The sequence below is a fragment of the Sapajus apella genome, unplaced genomic scaffold (assembly GCF_009761245.1).
Source record: "Sapajus apella isolate SASKATOON/1434 unplaced genomic scaffold, GSC_monkey_1.0 scaffold49, whole genome shotgun sequence".
In the NCBI taxonomy this organism is placed as follows: Eukaryota; Metazoa; Chordata; class Mammalia; order Primates; family Cebidae; genus Sapajus; species Sapajus apella.
The window spans coordinates 2,391,567-2,414,020 of NW_022436989.1; the positions used below are offsets into that span (position 1 = coordinate 2,391,567).

Sequence of the window (22,454 nt, forward strand, 5' to 3'; positions counted from 1 at the left end):
TGTATATCCTCTGGAACGTGCTGCACCATTAGGAAAACCTCAGTATCCACAAGGTCTTCTGTGAATGTTCTCTTTACCTTCTTGCTCTAACTGAAATCTGGCTGACTTTTGAGAAAAAGTACTTCCTCTCATCCTAAGTGGAAGCTGATTTTTCTTATAAGTCAAGTCCATTAGGTTAGAGGTCTAGAGAGTCAGAGAGTGTCTGTTTTGGTCCTCTTGGTCCTTTTACATCATTTTTCCTCTGCCTCAAAATTGCCAGCTCCCCTGAAGCATTTGCGATTATACTCCCCATTACCTCACCTTCCATTACCACTCCTTAACATTCATGGCTCACATTTTCTTTCTTTATCATTAGTGGTGGCATCATTCTTAGTGAATTGAACATCCACCTGGCAACTGGCCTCTTTGTCCCCACTTTCAATTCTCTTTGCATTTGCCTTACCCAGCTACCTCTTTCCATGGCCATAGCCTAGGACAATGACACATGGCTATACCCATAGCCATACCCTAGGACAGTAACTATTATTTTGGATATCTCAATGTCAGGATTTTTTTTTTTCCAACAACTACTATGTTATAGGTATCTAGCACAGAACCCAACATCATATAGTAGGTACTTAGCAAACATTATTGCTGTTACTACTATTTTGCTTCTGTTGTAGCATCAACAGTTCTTGGAAATAGGAACTGTCTTATTGATCCTTATGTATCCAGAACCTACCAGAGACATGGTACAAAAAGGTTCTTCATGTATTTATGGGACCAGTAAAAGAAAGAACAGCAGCAATGGGAAGGATGTGGCATTCAAAAGGTCTTTAAAAGATAATTAACGTTTTACATTGAAAATATCACATAATTTTAAAAAAGCATTCAAGTAATGACATTTCAAAAATTGTTTTCTTTCTCATTTTCTCTTGTTGGTGGGGAATAGATGTTATAGTTTATTGCCATTTGGGAATCTTCTAGTTTAGTCAAGGTTGATCAATTGCAGATTTCCATTTCTGAGGATTATTATAAATGAACTAGAAACAGGGATATTGCTTTATAGTGAAATGGGTTAGTTTACCTGAAAAGAGTTAATTGTCTTTTCTCTCCTGTATTGAAAACTCTTCGTATTTGCCTAATGTATATAGGAGAGGAAGAAGTTGATGCATTAAGATTTTCTCAGCCGTCCTTATCTCTGAGGTAGAAAAATAAAAGTATTTAATGCACTGTATTATCTCTGAATCTTTTTTTGAGATAAGAGAAAACCGTATGAAAGTTTTCATCAATTTGGATATGGATGTTGACTTTTCAGAGGTTTTTTTTTTCTTTTTCTTTTTCTTTTTCTTTTTTTTTTTTTCCGAGATAGTCTTGCTCTGTCACTCAGGTTGAAGTACAGTGGCATGATCTTGACTCACTGCAACGTCTGCCTCCCAGGTTCAAGCAATTCTCTTACCTCGGCCTCTTGAGTAGCTGGGATTACAGGTATGTCACCACGCCTGGCTAATTTTTGTATTTTCAGTAGAGATGAGGTTGCACCATGTTGGCCAGGTTGATCTTGAACTCTTGGCCTTAAGTGATCTGCCTGCCTCGGCCTCCTAAAGTGCTGGGATAACAGGTGTGAGTCACTGCACCTGGTCTTTTCAAAACTTTTAAAAGTCAGATTGAGGCTGGACACAGTGGCTCACGCCTGTAATCCCAGCACTTTGGGAGGCTGAGGCGGGCGGATCATGAGGTCAAGGGATCGGGACCATCCTGGCCAACACGGTGAAACCCCGTCTCTACTAAAAATACAAAAAAATTAGCCGGGCATGATGGCACGCGCCTGTGGTCCCAGCTACTCGGGAGGCTGAGGTGGAAGAGTCACTTGAACCCAGGAGGCGGAGGTTGCAGTGAGCTGAGATTGCGCCACTGCACTCCAGCCTGGTGACAGAGCAAGACTCCATCTCAAAAAAAAAAAAAGTCAGATTGATTAATACTTTTTCCAGAAACATTAGGTTCATTGTTATTGTATTCATATTTGATTGCTTTCAGGCCAAAAAGTAGTCATCATTTAGTTATACCTATGATTATTTTACTGATAACTTTAACTGTTACTTTACTTTGATTCAATACCTTTTCATTGTTAGATATATGAAGGACCTGAAAATAAGTAGGAAAGATATTTTAAGGGTTATAAACATTTAAAGCTTTATAAAATTCTAAATTTCTAGAATGGCTAAACTGTTAAATGTATTAGTATTATTTAATCTGTTAGTACTAAGTTATTTCAAATGATACCTAGAAATGTTTTTTGAAAGTTTGCAATTTAAAAATCTTAAAATAATAAAACTATAATGATAATGAGTAATAGTTACTGAGCACTCCTATGAGCCAAGCATGATACTAAGTTTTTAAGTTTTATTTAATTCTTATTAGACCCTTGTAATGTTAGTATTATTATTTATTCTCATTTTAGTTCAGTGGTTTTGAGAGATTAAATTGCTTAGTATTACATAGCTGCTAAGTGGTTGTATTAGGGTTCTCTAGAGGGACTTTAGAGGGACAGAACTAATGGAGTGTGTGTGTGTGTGTGCGCGTGCACACGTGTGTGTGTGTGTACACACACAGACACATATACTCCATTACACACACGCACACACACATTTATATAAAGAGGAGTTTATTAAGTATTAACTTACACAGTCACAAGGTCCCATAATAGGCCATCTGCAGGCTGAGGAACAAGGAGAGCCAGTCCGAGTTCCAAAACTGAAGAACTTGGAGCCTGATGTTCAGGGGCAGGAAGCATCCGGCATGGGGGAAAGATATAAGCTTCGAGGCTAGGCCCATCTCTCTTTTTACATTTTTCTACCTGCTTATATCCTGGCAGCTGACTAGATTGTGCCTACCCAGATTGAGGGTGGGTCTGCCTTTCCCATCCCACTGACTCACATGTTAATCTCCTTTGACAACACAGACACACCCAGGATCAATACTTCAATCAAATCAAGTTGACACTCAGTATTAACCATCACAGTGGTCAACTAAAATTTAATACCAGGCCACGTGGCACTAGTGTAAGTTATTTAATTACAGTATTATATTCTTTCATAGTGCCTAGTTGTGAAATACACAGTGTGTGAGAAATGAGTTTATAAAACATACACTCAACAAGGGATTGAATTCACTAAGAAAACTCAGTACAAAATAAGCAAATGCTACGAATAGGCAGTCCATAAAAGAGAAATCATGGATGATGAATAGACATGAAAAGATGCTCAAACCCTGTCTGTTTATTAAGGGAAAGCACATTGAGATAACATTTCACATCCGACTGTCAGAATGTGAAATGACAATATCAAGAGGTAATAAGTTACGGATTTAAGGGAACTCTCATTATACTGCTGTGGGAGTGTAAATTCCTCCAATTGCCTTGGAGACCTGTTTGTCAATATGCAAAATGGTTCAAGTTGTGCTTTCTTATAATTCAGCAATTTTACTTTTAGGAATGCGTACTATTTTTTTTTTTTTTTTGAGACAGCCTCAGTCTGTCACCCAGGCCGGAGTACAGTGGTGTAATCTCGGCTAACTGTAACCTCCAACTCCTGGGTTCAAGCAATTCTCCAGCCTCAGCCTCTTGAGTAGCTGGGACCACAGGCACCTACCACCACACTTGGCTAATTTTTTGCATTTTTAGTAGAGACAGGATTTCACTGTGTTAGCCAGGATGGTCTCGATCTCCTGACCTCGTGATCCACCCGCCTGGCCCTCCCAAAATGCTGTAATTATAGGCATGAGCCACCATGCCCGGCTGGAATGCATACTTTAAAGAAATGTAATCAGGGTGGAGTCTGGAGACCTCTAGAAGTACCCCTGGGCCTTTCAGGGATTTATGTGAAAACTATTTTCATGATAATAATTAAGAATTATTTCCCTTTTTTATTCTCATTATCTCATGAGTATACTGTGGAGTTTTCCAGAAGCTACGTTGCAGTAGATTGAATGCAGAGACAACAACAAAAAAATCTGGCTGCCTTCTATTAAGCCAGACATTAAAAGGATTTTCAAAAAAAGTAAAACATAACACTCTCCTCACTAACTTATTTTTGTTTTGAAAAATATAGTTATTTTTCATTATTTTTGTTGACATGTAATAGGATTATTTTAAATGAATTAATACATTATTTTTTGAATGTCTTGATTTTAATCTCTGATATACTAAATATCAATAGATACAGTCCACCTACGTAAAGCCTCTTTAGGACCCTTCAGTAATTTTTAAGTCAGGACTGAGACCAAAATTTTTGGAAAGCATTGCATAAGGGCACAGTTCAACTATGCGTTCATTGTCATGTTGTTTATAATAGTTTATTTATTTTTAGTTTTTATTTTTTTTAGACAGAGTCTCGTGCTGTCACCCAGGCTATAGTGTAGTGGTATGATCTTGGCTCACCGCAACCTGTTCGTCTCGAGTTCAGGCGATTCTCATGCCTCAGCCTTCCGAGTAGCTGGGATTACGGGCACTTGCCACCACGCCTGGCTAATTTTCATATTTTTAGTAGAGATGGGGTTTCACCACGGTGACCAGGCTGGTCTCGAACTCCTGACCTGAAGTGATCTGCTTGCTTTGGCCTCCTAAAATGCTGAGGTTACAGGCATGAGCCACTGTACCTGGCCTATTTATAATAGCTTAAACATTGTTATCAATGCTAATGTCCATCAATATGAACAGAAGACCAGTTCTATCAATATGGAATGGTAAGACACATTGTGAACTGTGTGTGTGTATATATATGTAATGTTTATACCATCATATTTATATTTTATTCCGACCACATCTATTTTCCAGACATTCCTTCATCATGTGTCAAATAAAATAGGTTTTTTTTTTTTGAGAAGCTAAACATATTTCTAAGTTAATAATAAAGTGCAGAATTTCTTAAGAATTAGATTTTAAGGCTGAGGCAGGTGGATCACTTGATGTCAGAAGCTGAAGACCAGCCTGGCCAACATGGTGAAACCCCATCTCTACTAAAAATACAAAAATGGGCCAGGTGTGATGGCACTTGCCTGTAATCCCAGCTACTTGGGAGGCTGAGGCAAGAGAGTTGCTTCAAACCAGGAGTTGGAGGCTGCAGTGAGCCTAGATCGTGTCATTGTACTCCTGAGTGACAGAGCAAGACCCCATCTTAAGAAAAAGAAAAAAACAAAAAACAAAAAACTAGATTTTAGTCAGTTCACATTATTGCCAATCTTTTGACCTTAATCTTGAAGGGCAGAAATAAAAGTGGTGTTAACACGTTACTCTATTTGACTAGAAAATAAGCAGCATACGTTAGACTTGGTATTCTAGAATGTAGAACATCTTCACTGTGTTCTTTCAGGAACACTGTACTGTTTTTTTGAAAAGGAGGGAGCACCGTTTTGTTACATCTTTGTGTATACACTTCCACTGTAGCAGCTTAAACAAATAGTTAGCTTATTGTTCTCATCCAAAAATTGGAAGCTGGCTATTTGATGTAACAGAGTGGTGGCATTTATTCTCATGTTCTCTTGTGCTGAGAAAGTTGAAAATTGATAAAAATCTCTCATTAGAAATGCAGTGGATTTTTTATTTTTTCCAGTAGTTATGTTTTATAAAGTCACTGTGAAAACTGAATTAGCCAATACCGTATCGATCATTTCTCCTAGGAGATATGCAGGATTTGGTTCCTGCAAGCCTCTGGTCACAACATACTTGTCAACTGATCAGTAGATAACCTTGTTTTATTCTATGTTTCTGTATAAGATATGCAGGATTTGGTTCCTGCAAGCCTCTGGTCACAACATACTTGTCAACTGATCAGTAGATAACCTTGTTTTATTATATGTTTCTGTATAAACACACCTTATTTTATTTTTTTATTTTTGAGAGAGTCTTGCTCTGTCGCCCAGGCTGGACACGATCTCAGCACGATCGTATAATGGCACGATCTCAGCTTACTGCAACCTCCACCTCGCACGTTCAAATGATTCTCCTGTCTCAGCCTCCTGAGTAGCTGGAAGTACAGGCATGATCCACCATGTCCAGCTAAGTTTTGTATTTTTAGTAGAGATGGGGTTTCACCATTTTGGCCAGGCTGGTCTCTCACTCCTGATCTCAGGTGATCTGCCTGCCTCGGCCTCCCAAAGTGCTGGGATTACAGACATGAGCCACTGTGCCCGGCCAGTAGAGATGGGGTTTTGCCATGTTGGCCAGGCTAATCTTGAACTCCTCACCTCAAGTAATCCACCTGCCTTGGCCTCCCAAAGTGCTGGGATTAGAGGCATGAACCACTATGCCTGGCCACCTTATTTAATATATATTGTTGATTGATTAACATTGAACTCAGGGTCAGCAGCACCATAACTTACACCTCGGTGAAGCTTATCGAAATTTTTTTTTTAAATTTTCTCTGTGAGGCATATCACAACCTTCTTGTGCTTAGGGTCACGAGACAGCATTAGAGTACTGTGCTTAGGGTCCATATTACACAGTCAAATCAAGAAAAATGAGAAAAACAGGGCATTAAGTGGACTGCAAAAAGTACACTCACAGAGAGAAGGCAGTGTCTCCTTGTTTGACTTCAGCTGGGAAGATACACATTGGGCGACACAAATTTTTTGCCTTTCTACTCCTGTCCACAACTGACTGCCAAAGTGCTGTAACTATTGATTTTGGGGTTACAGATAAATGTTAGTGAATAAGTGACTTTGCAAATATGGAATGTATGAATAATGAGAAATGAGTGTACCAGTTTATAAATCATTAGCCAGAACTGGGCCACATGGCTTGTTCTTACAGTGGCCAATGGCCATGGGGCATACATTTTTAAAGTTTGGATTTATCATGATTTATTCCCCTGGCTCTGGGAATCTCCTCTTCCTCAAATCAGGAGCTCTGTGTTTGCTACCTCAGCCTTCTTCATGGCAGGAAAGAGTGGGGTGGTTTTTGGGCAAACAATGGGCAATGCCTGCCATGTTTCTAATCAAGTGCTTGGCATATGGAGGGCGGTTAGTATATTTTTGTTGAGAGAATGAATCAGTGAATGAATGGCAGGGTCAGTTTGTGAAATAGTCTTTGATTTCTGTCATATCTCACTTGTTAAAGATTTCTCCGTGTGTAAATTTTCAAACAAGTAATGTTTTGATTGACTAACTCCAAATCAAATAAAAGTTAACATAAAAGAATAAAGTTTTACTTTATCTGGGTGACCTTCAAGTTCAAATAAGTCAAAGAAAATGATAAAATATGACGCATCAGATGAAGTTGAGACGTCTACTCAGAAAAAGGCTGAGTAACCCAAGTTTCATACGGCAAAAGCTTTTCTTCTTTGTAATAACGGTTTCTTTCCTGAAATGATTGCTTTTTATATAGGAGAGATATTAAATCCAGAACTATCAGATTTTTGTATTTAGCATACAATGCTGATTTTATTATTTTAAGTTGTCAGCTTCTCATATGTTGTCAAAAACGAAGAAATACTTCATTTTATAACAGCCGTTGTAGCTAATGCCAGTTAGAAATAAATTCAGTTAATAAAGAATATTTAATTTAAATTATGTTTGAATAAAGTATATCTTTATCTTTACCATTCTAAACATTGGAATAAACTGTAATTGAAGTTGACATACCTGTCTGTCTGTCTGTCTGTCTCTCTATGCCCTGCCTTAGGCTAGACATAATATAAGGCTGTTAAATAGTAAATATTTCCTTTTATTAATGTTTATTTGATCATGGAAGTAAAATGATCTTGTTATATAAAACTGAAAAATGGAAAAAATAAAAAGGGGGAAATCATCCCAATTCATATCATTCAAGGAAAAAATTCAATATTTTGGTTTATTTCTTTTCAGTCTTTTTTTATACATTGAAAAAACTTAATTTTACTAAGTATATGTAATATGAAAATTCCTTTCAACATTCTGGATAGCTTTTATTAGTATTATGATTAGAATAACTTTAGGGGTAGGTACATTTATTCGTTGTCTGTACAAGCAGAGCAATAAATGAAGCAATGAGAGTTAAAGTACAATTCTCTTAGTATTTTTTCTCCTCATTGTACTTTCTGCGTTTCGGGCCTGATTAGAAATTTTATGGAAAATGAAATGTTCTTGTACATTCTGACTCCTTTTTTGTTATACTGTCTTTTCTTCTCTTTTTTCTAGGCTTTTAAAATGTTGGTCACTGTTATCTTCCCTTTCTGTACCTACTTTATGCAAAATTTCTGTTCCTAAAATCTCAACTGAGTAGGAAAAAAGAAATAAGATTATCTGAATTAAAGTAATTCATACTAAGTTGCAAATGACTTGTAGTCATAGCCTTTTAGAGGGATGTCTAAACTTCATCTCAAGGTATTCTTAAACTGTCTGGCTGCTACAGATGTGTCCTTAAAAAAACTAATAAAAAGATATTCTCAAACTCAGATGGATGTTTGATAAGAAAAATATCTCAGTGGTATTTTAGGGCCATGGGAGAGCCTTCTCTTGGGCATACAACATGCTTACTGTGGGAGGACCAGCCGGCATCAAACCCTTGCTGGTCCTCCGACAGTGAGCATGTTGTATGCCCAAGAGAAGGCCCTCCCATGGCCCTAAAATACCACTAACTAACTCTTATTAACTCTCATTCAGTGGCTATCAGCAGATGACTGACCTCTTAATAAAATTGATGAGAATTTATTAATTAATTATAGTGCACTTGTAGGTGTGACATTTAATTCCATGTCCCTTAAGGCCTCTTCTTTTAAGGTTTCTTTACTTAGGAACTAGGGCAGCATGATAGCCTTTCTTTATAAATTTAGAATATCATTTTATTTTCCAAAAGAGAGAATTAATTAGTTGAGATTTTGTTATTGCTTACTTCCAGGGAGACTTGAGGCAATTTGTAGTTAAAAGTTAAACAAAATATTATATTTAATTATAAAATACAAGAGCAAATATTTGAAGCAGGCAGAAGGAGAAGATGCTTTCAGGCCTCTGAAATGAGCAAATGACTACAGTTAGTGAATTTAGCTTTTGATTTTCTTCAGTGAAGCTGAAGTAGAAGCATAGTGCTGATGTTTTGTTTTCTAATTGGAGGAAGTATGATAGACAATTTTTCTAGAGTGAAAATATTTTCTGAAACTGAACTCAAGGTGGTCATCTTTTGCCATTTTGAAGGCTTAGGTCATAGTATATTTATGAAAATATTGATCAAATATTCTAATACCTTATTTGAAATTTGGCCCATGATACTTATAAAATATGTGTTTGCTGTGATATTTGTACTAGCAATAGTTACATACTAAAAGGGTGTCTGATTTCAGTCTTTGGGAAAAATCAAATTTTTTCTTCTTCCTCACTTTTTGAAAAAATTATTATAGATTTCAAGAAGACCTATGGAAATTGAACAGATCTCTTAGATGATTGGAGTTATGTTACTAGAGTAGACTGGAAAGGTTGCCTATCTAGCGACAGGTGTTGTTACTAGAAAAAAAATTCCTTTTCTGCAGTTTATCTTGGTCACAGCTTTTGGTGTGCTCTACCTGAAAAAACAAGCCACGTCTACTTTAATACTGATTCTGAATTCACTTATTTCCAGTTCTTAGCTGTCAGAGTGACTTATAACATGCATTGTATAATCTTTTAAGTACATACTGTTAGTATGATGAGGAAAGTTTAAAACTGTGTTGTTTTAAAACACAGGAACCCTGGTGTTTTAATTTGCTCCTTAACTTGTTACAGACATTACCTTGCCTAAAACAATCAGAATGTTACAAGTGGTAACTGCCTTTTAATATTATTCAAGATTTAACAGTCTTTTCAGATTTCATTTCTATAAATGCAACCTTCAAAAAGCATTTTTGCAAATTTGAAGTTAGAGCTTCTTGAATTAGATTGCTTTGAGGTCAGTTATTTTAATCACATTAAAAATAATAGTAATAGAGACTTCACTGAATGTAGATGGAGGTATCAGATACTTAGGATGCTAGTCAAAATTTGAAATTAGAGCTAAGTATTCTGGATACATGTGGGTTTCAGAAAGTGGCATTAATAAATTGTCTGTGTACCTGGGTGGAGATGACTATATTTGGTAGATTTATTTTTTCTTTTTGTTTTTAGTAACCATGGAAGAGATATGTAAGAAACTTTTCCGATATGGCATAGAGATGGACAAAGTTATCCTGAGCAATTTGAGAATACACCCAGCAGCCTCTGCTTTAACTCTGCACTAAATGCTTTGGTTGGCACTGTGTTAGGAGGCACTCAATAGAGATTATCTTATAGTTTGCCTTGCAGTCCTATGAGTAAATCACTTACTCCCACTTTGCAGAGGAGGAAATTGGGTCCACGAGACATTACAAGGGTACACTCCTAGTGAGTACTGTAGATTTTGAACCATAAACAGCTAAAACATTTTCTTTCCTGTGTCCAAGAATAGTCCCATCATTCTCTGCTGCCCAGCCTTTATTCATCAGAAAGTGACTTTTCCTTCTTCTGAACTTGGGTCCTATATAGTCTGTGTCACTTTCAAAATATGGTTTTGTGTTATAGTTTATTCTGCAAGTGATATGTGTTGAGCTGTCTGTCTTTCTTGAATGCAATCTACAAGAAGCAGTGACTGTGTTACCCTCTCTGCTGTCATCCACCTGGGGACTTTATGTGATGATGCCCACAGTGGCTGGTCACCAAGTGTTTGTTGAATTCACATCTGGGGTTTGTGTTTATCAGTTGGCACAGTCTCCACAAGGACATTATCTTTAATTTAGGGGGCTGAAGACAGTGGAGGGGAAGTGCTTAAGTAGGTGGTCTGCCTCTCTGATTCTAGTTTGGGCTATTTTGCCGTGCTTTTCTCAAAGTGCTAATATGGATTTAAAGTGCTTGTGTTTCTCCCAGGAAGGTATGGTGCCAATGAAGTATAGATTAATTTTCCTTGAAATACTAGCCATTACATTTTTTTAATATACTTTGTGTTAGAAATGTGAAATAAAATGAAATGGAACATAGAAAAAGGAATCCAAGGCTGGGTGTAGTGGCTCACACCTGTAATCTTAGCACTTTGGGAGGCTGAGGTGGGAGGATTGCTTGAGTTCAGAAGTTTGAGACTACCTGACCAACACAGGGAGACCCTATCTGTACAAATAACTAAAAAAATTAGCCAAGCGTGGTGGCTTGCACCTGTGGTTCCAGCTACTTGGGAGGCTGAGGTGGGAGGATTGCCTGAGCCTGGGAGGTCAAGGTCTCAGTGAGCTGTATTTGCACCACTGTGCTCCAGCCAGGGTGACAGCATGAGACCCTGTCTCAAAAAATAAGAAAGAAAAAGAATCAAAATCCATTCTGTTTTCCTATGAGTCTGTACAATTTTGACCACATCTGCTGGTTTGTATTAATAGCCATTTGATAGGTGGATGGTGGGTGTAATCACTTTAATTTTTTAAAATTCTGAAATTTTCCTGAACATAACTAGGAAAAATATTCCAAGGATTATAAATATTCAAAGGCTTATAAAATTCTGAATTTGTACAATTGCTGAACTGGTTACTATATTAATATTGTTTATTAGTACTAAAATATTTCAGATGATATCTAGAAACATCTTGAAAGTCTGCCATTAAAAATCTTAATAATAAAACTGTGATGAAAATGAATAATATTTACTGAGCGCTTCTATGAACCAAGCATGATATTAAGTTTTTAAGTTTTATTTAAATCTCATTACACCCATGTAATGTTAGTATTATTATTTATTCTCATTTTAATTCAGTGGTTTTGGGAGCTTAAATTGCTTATTACACAGCTGGTAAGTCGTTGTAGACATATGTAGACATCTACATATATCTACATGTATGTACACACAGGCACACATCTACACATATACATATGTGTAGCCATCTACATATATCTACACATATGCACACACATATATGCACATATATGTATGTATACACATATGCACACATGTATATATGTACATATATGCATATATATATACACTCAGGCATATATGCACATATATATGAGTATATGAGTATATATCCATATATGTATATGTAGGTATCTACATATATGTATACCCATACATATATGTAGATATCTACATATATGTGTATATGTAGAGAGAGAGTTTATTTTATATATATATGAGTTCTCTCTCTATATGAGTTTATTAAATGTTAACTCACATGATCACAAGGTCCCACAATAGGCCATCCGCAGGCTAAGGAGCAAGGAAGCCAGCCTGAGTTCCAAAACTGAAGACCTTGGAGTGTAATGTTCGAGGGCAGGAAGCATCCAACATGGGACAAAGATGTAGGTCGGGAACCTAAGCCAGTCTAGCCTTTTCACGATCTTCTGCCTGCTTTTATTCTAGCAGCATTGGCAACTGATTAAATTGTGTCCATCCAGATTGAGGGTGGGCCTGCCCTTCCCAGTCCTGTCCTCTGACTCAAATGTTTATCTCCTTTGGCAACACCCTCACAGACACACCCAGGAACAATACATGCATCCTTCAATCCAATCAAGTTGACGCTCTGTATTAACCATCACAGAGACTCTTAGCATTTGTTTCTCTGTAGACTGTATCTTACTTCATTTATGAAGCTTAGTTTTGCTGGGTACAAAATTCTTGGCTGATAATTGTTTGTTTAAGGAGCTAAAAATAGGACCCCAAACCCTTCTAGCTTGTACAGTTTTGTTACGGGGGGGCAGGGGGAGCCGTTCTTAGATCTCGCACAAGAAATAATTCAGGGTGAGTCCTTAACAGTGAAAGCAAATTTATTAGGAAAATAACAAAAGAATGGCTACTCCATAGACGGCAGCCCTCAGGGTTGCTGGTTGCTGGTTGTCCATTTTTATCCGTATTTCTTGATGATAAACAAGGGGTGGATTATTCATGGCTGCCCTTTTTAGACTATGTAGGGTAACTTCCTGATGTTGTCATGGCATTTGTAAACTGTCGTGGCGCTGGTGGGAGTGTAGTAGTGAGGATGAACAGAGGTCACTCTTGTCACTATCTTGGTTTTGGTGGGTTTTAGCCAGCTTCTTCACTGCAACCTGTTTTATCAGCAAGGTCTTTATGACCTGTATCTCGTGCTGACCTCCTGTCTCATCCTGTGTGTTAGAATGCCATCACCGTCTAGGAGTGCAGCACATTAAATCTCAGCCCCATTTTACCCAGCTCCTGTTCAAGATGGAGTTGCTCTGGTTCACATGCCTCTGATAGTTTCTGCTCAGAGATCTGCTGTTACTCTGATAGGTTTTCTTTTATAGTTTACCTGATGCTTTTGCCTCACAGCTCTTAAGATTCTTTCCTTCATCTTGGCTTTGTATAACCTCTTGACTACGTGCCCGGGTGATAAGTTTCCAAGGTGTTCTTTGAGCTTCTTGTATTTGGATGTCTGGATCTCTAGTAAGGCCGGAGAAGTTTTCCTTGATTATTCCCTCAAATAATATTTCCAGACTTTTAGGTTTCTTTTTTTTCTTGGGAACATCAATTATTCTTAGATTTGGATGCTTAACATAGTCCCAAACTTCTTGGATGCTTTGCTCATTTTTTAAAATTCTTTTTTCTTTGATGAATTGGGTTAACTTCAAGCTCTGAAGTTCTTTCTTCTGCTTGTTTGATTCTATTACTGAGACTTTCCATTTCATTTTGCACTTCTTAGGCGTTTCTTTGATTTCTAGAAGTTGTAATTGTTTTTATTTATGCTATCTCACTGAAGAATTTTCTTTTCATATTCTTTATCATGTTTTTTATTTCTTTAAGTTGGAGTTGACCTTTCTCTGGGGCCTCCTTGATTAGCTTAATGATTAATCTGAATTCTTTTTCTGGCAATCAAGATATTTTGTCTTGGTTTGGATCCATTGCTGGTGAGCTGGTGTGCTGGTGTGATCTTTTGGGGGTGTTAAAGAACCTTGTTTTGTCATATTACCAGAATTGTTTTTCTGGTCCCTTCTCATTTGGGTACTCTATGTCAGAGGGGAGATGTGGGATTCAAAGGCTGCTGTTCAGATACTTTTGTTCCAAGGGTGCTCCCTAGGGATGCAGTTTCCTGAGAGCCAAACTGTAGTGATTGTTTTTACTCTTCTGGGTCTAGTCACCCAGTGGAGCTACTGGGCTCTGCGCTGATACTAGGGAGTGTCTGCTAAGAGTCCTGTGATCTGATGGAACTAGCAGGGGCGTGAAGTAGACTCTACTGGGTTCCTTGGTTGTATTTTTGTTTAATGTGCTGGTTTGGTTTTGGTTGGCCTTGAGTAGGAGGTGGTGCTTTCAAGAACACATCCGCAGTGGTCCTATAGGGAGGAAAGCAAAATTGCCCAGGGTCTCCTGGTTACATATTCAGGTTTCTGAGTTGGTGGGCAGGGCCATAGAGCTCCCAAGAGATTATGGCCTTTGTCTTTGGCCACCAGGATTGGTGAAGAAAAACCACCAGATGGGGGCAGGGATAGATGTGTCTGAGCTCAGATTCTCCTTGGTCAGGGCTTGGGCTGCTGTTGGAGATGGGGGTGTGGTTCTCAGTTCAATGGAGTTATGTTCCCGGGGGATTATGGCTGCTTCTGCTGGGTCACACAGGTCGCCAGGGAAGTGGGGGAAAGCTGGCAGTCACAGGCTTCATTCCACTCCCATGTAACCCATAGTCCTAAAGGCTGGTCTCATTCCCACTGTGCCCCCAAAACAGCACAGAGTCTGTTTCCAGGCAGCTGGTGACTGTGGCCGAGAACTTGCCCCAGACCACCAGACTCCCTGCTAAGCAAGGGGACTCACTTTTTCAGAGCCTTAGGGATCCTGCAGTGGCGATACAGTTCCTTCAAATAGTGTGTGGATTCTCTCAGTTTACCTGGATGTTGCTGTGTTCTTGGATCAAAAATTGACAATGTGAGTCTCCGCACGTTGCTCTCTGTGCCCCATTGGGAGCCGCAAGCTAGTCCTGCCTCTTCTCTGTCATCTTCTGTCAGACCAAAGGATGTTAGTTTTTGTGTAAGTAAAGGTTTTGTGTAAATGAAGGTTCAAAAGGATGTTCATCAATGTGAAAATCAAAATCTTATGGGATTGTACATAATGGAGTTAGCAGAACATACTGATGTCCATATGTTGACTTAATGTTTTCTTTCTTCAGCTGTGTAGCATGTGTTCCGCTCATTTCTTAATGCAGAATAATTTTTTTCCCCCCACAGGAAGGAAAAACTGATGCGATGCTCTCAATGCCGCGTTGCCAAATACTGTAGTTCTAAGTGTCAGGTAAGACTTTGCAGCTATACATGTAAGTGAAGCTTTCATATTCTTTACTCTTAAATTCGTCCTTCATTATACCTGTTGGCCTATGTCTATTTCTTTACAACCTTTAACTTATTTTTACTTGTTATTGACCTGCTAAGTGACACAGGTTGCCAGGGATGTTAAAATGTTAAAACTAATGTTAAGTATATATGGTTAAAAATTGGGTGTGTGTGTATAGTCTATTATGCGAAAGTAAATGTCTGTTCCTCCCTATCTTACTGCCTCCTGACTTCAATTCTCATTTCCACAGACAGTCACTGTTAAGTTTCTCATGTGTCCTTGCAGCATTTGCTTGTGCAAATATATTTGTATATTTATATCCTATGTTTAAAAAAACAAATACAGGTTAATCTGGCACAAATTCTCATGTACTTTGATTTTGTTTTTCATTTAACAATATATTTAGAGCAACATTTTGTATCCCATATCTTTCATTATATGAATTGACCATAATAATAATTTCTCCATTAATGAATACTTAAAATTTTTCTAATATTTGGTATTGCCAGTAATGCACCTAGCATCCTATTTTGTACACTTCTGCAAATTAATAATAGGGTAGATTCTTATTGTGTTTATTGTTGAAAGGATATATGCTTTTTGAATTTTTGAAGATAATGCCAAATTTTCTGCTAAGAGTTTGAGCTAATTTACGAGTACTGTTGTTAACATCTTTGAAATTCTTGAAAGGATGTATAATTAACATTCAACATGACCTTTTCTTGTAACCTTATGATTAATCATTTAATAAGAAATGTAATTATGCACTAATGAGTTACATCTTATTAAAAAGTCTAATTAGAGGTTTTGTGTCTGTGTCACTTGCCTCCTCACTGCCACCCTCCATTCATCCTTTATGTTTCTTGTTTTTTGTATATGCACACACATATCCAAAGTTGCTTCTTTTAAATTTAGGACATGCTTGTCTCAGGGATTTTCTTCTCTCTCGTTTTCTCCTTTGAAACTAATTTCTTGAGACTACAGAAAAAGTGGTTTTAATGGAAAAGAAATCAAATGTTGAAAAAATATCGGGGGTTCCAGGTTCTCATGCTAATTCTGACATTTGCTGGTTAAATTATCTCAGAGAAAACACAGACTGTCTGGGCCTCAGTTCTGAATCTGTGCTAATAATAAGAGTTAGTATTTATTAGGCATCCACTGTGTGCCAGGCACTGTATTATTCCATTTGGTTTTACAAGAGTCTTGCGAGAATTAGGTACTATTATTATGCTTATTTTATTAATAAGGAAAATGAGGAGAGAGAGACAGCCAACTTGCCAAATATTCTATAACTAGTAGGCTCTGATGTTTCAGAAATGAAACCCAGATATTCAGACTTTTAACTGCGCTTTTAAACCTAGATTTTGTTCTTGCTCAAACATTCTGATTAGGTCTAGTTTTCAATATATGTTGTATTATTCTTTTGTTTCTTGGCTTTTGGATTTTTGTGGAGATAGCTTTGCTTTGTCTCTTGGACTGGAGTGCAGTGGTGTTATCAAGTTCACTGCAGCCTTGAAATCCTGGCTTCAAGCGATCTCCCTGCGTCTGCTTCCTGAGCATCTGGGATCATAGGTACACGCCATCACACCCAGCTAATTAAAAAACTTCTTTTAATGGAGATGAGTTCTCACTATTTGCGCAGGCTGGTGTTAAACTCCTGAGCTCTAGTGATTCTCCTGCTTTGGCCTCCCAAAGTGCTGGGATTACAGGTATATCAGCCACTGTGCCCAGCCAGTATAATACTTTCTAATTAAAATAGAATAGGAAATTTTTAAACACTTGTATTATTTCCACCTCATTTTTTTAAACAAAAATTTTGTTGAAGCTAGAAAGATCCCTGATTTATGTAAGAATGTTACCAACAATAATAACTAAAAGCAAAAAGTGGAACATTAATACTGCTTTTAAGATAGTATTAGTTCCAGAAATATTGTTTTATGGCATGTTCTAGGTGTTTTGTTCACGTGAAACTGAACTATTTCTTTCTAGGAACTTCAGATTAAACAGAAAACAGAGAAGTGACAGATTCTAGGCAGACTTGCTTTCTAATCTCAATGACCTAAACAGTTTATTAATAAAACATTTAATAAGCAGTTTACTTAACAGAACATTTTATTTTTCCCTGTTTTACCGTTATTTTTCCTCTAATGCAACTCTATCCTTTTGTAGTACACTCAAGAAAAAAGCTATTATCTAATTAGAATGAGTAGCAGGAGTTTGGTGGGTAGGTATGTCATTTTGATTCATTGTAGTGCATGTGTTTTTACTACATATATTAGCTGTTCACTGTAGCATCAATAATAATGTCACTGTCAGATATACTGTAGAAGGTATTGGGAAAACAGCCAGTAGGATGAGGATATATGTAACAGCCAGAGTATGTGTTTGTATGTGTGTGGACGGGGAGTTAAAGGTTGGCCAGAACATATGCATTGAAACTGCTGTGTTTATCTCAACCTTAAAATATAGCATTAAACATTTGTAGTTATTGTGGATATCCACAAAGCTGTGCAAAATTAAATGACAGACTGAACTGTGAACAGTAATGAACAGAATGCAAAAGCACTTGGAATGGAAATTGATATAGAGGATGTAAATCTGTAGCATAAAATCCATAATATGTATACCCCAGGGGTACATGATTTTGATTCACTAGCTTAGCATTTGATGCGTGGGACCATGCCATCTAGTTGTCTGAGAGAGGCGATTGGGGTATCGCAGGGCGTAACATGTCTCTTGTACCCACAGGATGATGTGTCAGTGCTACCGGTATTCTCATTTCTTTCCTTTTTTTTTTGGAGACAGAGTCTTACTCTGTCGCCCAGGTTGGAGTGCAGTGGTGCAATCTCAAGCTCACTGCAACCTCCATCTCCCGGGTTCAAGCAGTTCTCGTGCCTCAGCCTCCCAAGTAGCTGGGACTACAGGTGTGCGCCACCATACCCAGCTTTTTTTTTTTTTTTTTTTTTTTTTTTTTTTGGTATTTTAGTATAGATGGGATTTCACCACATTTCCCAGGCTGGTCTCGAACTCCTGAGCTCAGCCAATCCACCCACCTTGGCCTCCAAAAGTGCTGGGATTATAGGCATGAGCCACAGCACCTGGCACACATTTCATTTTTAAACATAAGTAATACAAGGATCTGTTTTTATTATAAAAATTAACACCATATAAAGTCATATAGAGTAAAACATAAAAGTCTTTTTCCACCTTCCTTCTCCCACTGCTACTTCTGTTTTTCAGAGATAATCCATTTGTGTCTGTTTTATGGATGGAGGATATACACCAAACTATTGGTCTATACATCATATATAGTGTACACATCTACATATGTATTTACCTCTGTGTACAGTACTGTTTCTGTTACTGGTCAAAATGTTTTTGTCGTCAGTGGCTTTATATTCCTGTCTATACCTTATTATGAGGTGGCGATTGTATAATTTAATAGAAGGAGGATCCAGTGTTTTTTTCTTTATTGGCGTAAATAAAACCTCACACATGATTATCAGATAGAAGAGGAGGAGCAGGCTACATTTTTTTTTTTTTAATAAAAAAGCATTTTCAAAATAAAAGAAGGAAACAATAGTGATAGCAGATAAGTCAATTTCAAGTAATTCATCAAGTATTAATTTACCTTTTCAGGATTTAATTTGATTTATAATATATACATTTCTAATTGAATGAATTAATTGCCGAGCAAATAAGCAGTTAGGCACTACATCAAATTGTAATTTATATACTTTTTAAAAGCACTCTATTAGCAGATACAAATTCTATTTTGTATTTATAATCATAGATCTCTTTAAAAATGTAAATCATGTTTTTGGGTTTACATTTTATGCTTAGTTGTAGAATGATTTGATTCAGTTTTGATGGGCAGAAAATTAATTCCACTTTAGTAAGCACTTAACAGAGTGATTTAATAAGCTGGTTTCTAGACTAGCATACCCAAAGCAGTGATAATGAAGGAAGTCAAGTTTTGTTTATTTTATAAATGTTCTGTGCCAGGCCTCAAACTGATAGACTATAAATGGAATGTACTGTAGATAAGTCAGCTTTGTATCTAACTGTAAACACAAAAGGAATGCTACATAAAGTTTAAAATGATTTGGTTGTATTTAAGTTTTTGACCTCCACAAGTGTCTGGAGGCTGGAAGTTTTCCTTTTCTCACATTACCTTTGCCTGCTGAGTGATCTTATCTACTCCCATGACTTCAAGTGGCATCTGTATATTAATCATTCTCAAGACGCCATCTCCAGCCTCCTTCCTCTTGATTTCCACTTGGCTGTTCCACAGGTGTCTCTGGTGTAACGTATCTAAATCAGAGTACATTATCTTCCCCCAGACCCACTTCCATTCATGTTTTCCAATTCGGTGAACAGTCTCTCCAGTCGCCCAGCAGTCTGAGTTGCCAGGTGCCACCTCTGTTTCTCATCCTTTCTTGGCCACACATCATTTAATCATTATGTCCTGCTGATTTTACCACCTCAAGATCTGAATTGGTTCCCTGCTCGCCAGCTTCTCTAGTATTACCTGTTACCATGATCTCTTTTCTGGATTAGCTGCATTGTTACTATGATTCTTTCCAACTTCTAAATTATTTTCTACACAGGAGTTAGAGTGATTATTATGCTGTAAGTTCTGGGGCTTGGTATAAGTAGTAGGCAGTGAGCAAGTAAATAAGATCCTGACTTTGATAAAACTTCGGTTATAGGGTAGAGAGATAGTGACTCATGCCCATGATTATATGATTGAATGTGATTGGGGTGAGCACAAACTCACCTGTGAGTAGGTGGATACAGAAGGGTTTCCTGTAGAAGTGACATTTAACCTGAAATCTAGAATGAATGTAGCTGTTTCTGTTTTTCTTTTGATTAGTGTTAGCATGGTATATCTTTCTCCATCCATCTTCATTTAATCTATTTATATTAAAATGGGCTTCTTGTGGATGATGCATGGTTGGATTTTGTGTCTTGATCCACTGTGACCATCCCTGTTTTCTGATTGATGCATTTAGATCATTGACATTCAAAGTGATTATCGATATAGTTGGGTTAATATTTATCATATTTGTTTTCTATTTGTTGCCCTGTTCTTTGTTCCGATTGTTGTCTTTCACTATTTTTCTGCCTTTTGTGGTTTTAATTGAGTATTTTGTATGATTTTATTTATCTTTATTAGCATATCATATATATATATGTGTGTGTGTGTGTGTGTGTGTGTATATATATATATATATATATATATATCTTTTTAGTGATTGCCCCCAGAGATTGCAGTATGCATTTACAGTGAACCCAAGTTTACTCTCAAATGACACTTTACTGCTTTACATGTAGAGTTAGAATGACAATATACTTTTTATTCCTGCTTCCTCTCTTTGAAAAGATTTTTTTTTTTTTAGAGGTTTTTTTTTGGAGAGGGAGTTTTTTTTTTTTTCCCCAGGCTGGAGTGCAATGGCGCGATCTCGGCTCACCGCAACCTCCGCCTCCTGGGTTCAAGCAATTCTCCTGCCTCAGCCTCCCGAGTAGCTGGGACTACAGGCACGCGCCACCATGCCCAGCTAATTTTTTTGTAGTTTTAGTAGAAACGGGGTTTCACCACGTTAACCAGGATGGTCTCGATCTCTTGACCTTGTGATCCACCCGCCTCGGCCTCCCAAAGTGCTGGGATTACAGGCTTGAGCCACCGCGCCCGGCCTGAAAAGATTTTTTTTAGAAATGGGATCTCTCTCTGTCTCCCAGGCTGGAGTGCAGTGGCATGAACACTCCTCACGGCAGCCTTGACCTCCTCGGCTCAACTGATCCCTGTTCCTCAGCACTGCCCCCCGCCCCTCCCCAATCACCACCTCCAACCTCCAAATAGTTGGGACTACTAGAGTCGTGCACCACCTGGCTACCTTTTGTATTTTGTGTAGAGATGGGATTTCTCTGTGTTGCCCAGGCTGATCTCAAACTCCTAAGCTCCGGTAGTCTACCTTGGCTCGGCCTCCCAAAATGCTGAAATTATAGGCCTGAGTCACTGTGCCTGGGCCCTGCTCCCTCTCTTATGTCATTTACTTAGCTTATACATAAGCATACATAATTAAATACATTGATGCTATTAGTAGTCTTTTGAACAAATGATTATCTGTTAGGTAAATAAGAATAAAAAAAGTTTTTGTTTTACCTTTACTGATTCCTTCTTTGATTCTTGTTCTTTCTTTATTTAGATCTGAGTTTCTAACCTTTATCATTTTTCTTCTCTCTACAGAATTTCTTTTAACATTTTGTGGGGGCAGATCTGCTGCCAATAAATTTCTTCAATTTTTGTTTTCCTGAAAAAGTCCATATTTTTCCTTCACTTTTGCAGGGTAATTTCACAGGGTGCAGAATTCCAGATTAGTAGTTTTTTTTTTTTTTCTCTTAGTACTTTATTTCGTTTCACTCTCTTGTACATGGTTTTTGAAAAGTTGGCTGTGATTCTTTGTTCCTCTATATGTATGGTGTTTATTTTAGTCTGTTTAGTGCTGTTAGAATAACTGACACTGGGTAATTTATAAAAAAAAAAACAAAAATTTATTTTTATTTTTTCAAATTTATTTAATTTGTTTTCAGCATTTATTTTAGATTCTGGGGGTACATGTGCGGGTTTTTTACAAAGGCATCCTGTGTGATGCTGAGGTTCGGAGTATGATTGAACCTGTCACCTAAGAAGTGAGCATAGTACTCAAAAGGTAGTTTTTCAATCCTGCACCTTTCTGTCTTTTCCATTCCTTATGTTCTCCAATGTCTATTGTTCCTGTATTTATATACTTTGTAGCCAGTTTTAGCTCCCACTTATGAGAACATACTGTAATTGATTTTCTGTTTCTGTACTACTTTGCTTAGGATAATGGCCTCCAGCTGCATCCATGTTGTTGCAAAAGACATGATTTTTTCTTTTTCCCCTGAGTTGGAGTCTCTCTCTGTCACCCAGGCTGGGGTGCAGTGGCACGATCTTGGCTCACTACAACCTCTGTCTGCCTGCTGGGCTCAAGTGATTCTCTTGCCTCAGCCTCCTGAACAGCTGGAATTACGGGTGCCCACCATCATGCCTGGCTAATTTTTGTATTTTTAGTAGAGACGGGGTTTCACCATGTTGGCCAGGCTGTTCTTGAATTCCTGACCTCAGGCGATCTACTTGCCTCAGCCTCCCAAAGTGCTGGAATGACAGGTGTGAGCCACTGTGCAAGGC

General features: G+C 37.7%; 1 protein-coding gene across 1 annotated transcript in view; it reads left to right on the forward strand.

Annotated features, from left to right (window-relative positions):
• The window catches only part of SMYD3 (SET and MYND domain containing 3), a 709,642-nt gene that overhangs the window by 128,739 nt on the left and 558,449 nt on the right, over window positions 1-22,454 (forward strand). The window contains exon 2 of the mRNA XM_032242383.1: window positions 15,139-15,202. Within this exon, the coding sequence (XP_032098274.1) occupies window positions 15,139-15,202 (64 nt within the window). The remainder of the gene's footprint in view (window positions 1-15,138; window positions 15,203-22,454) is intronic.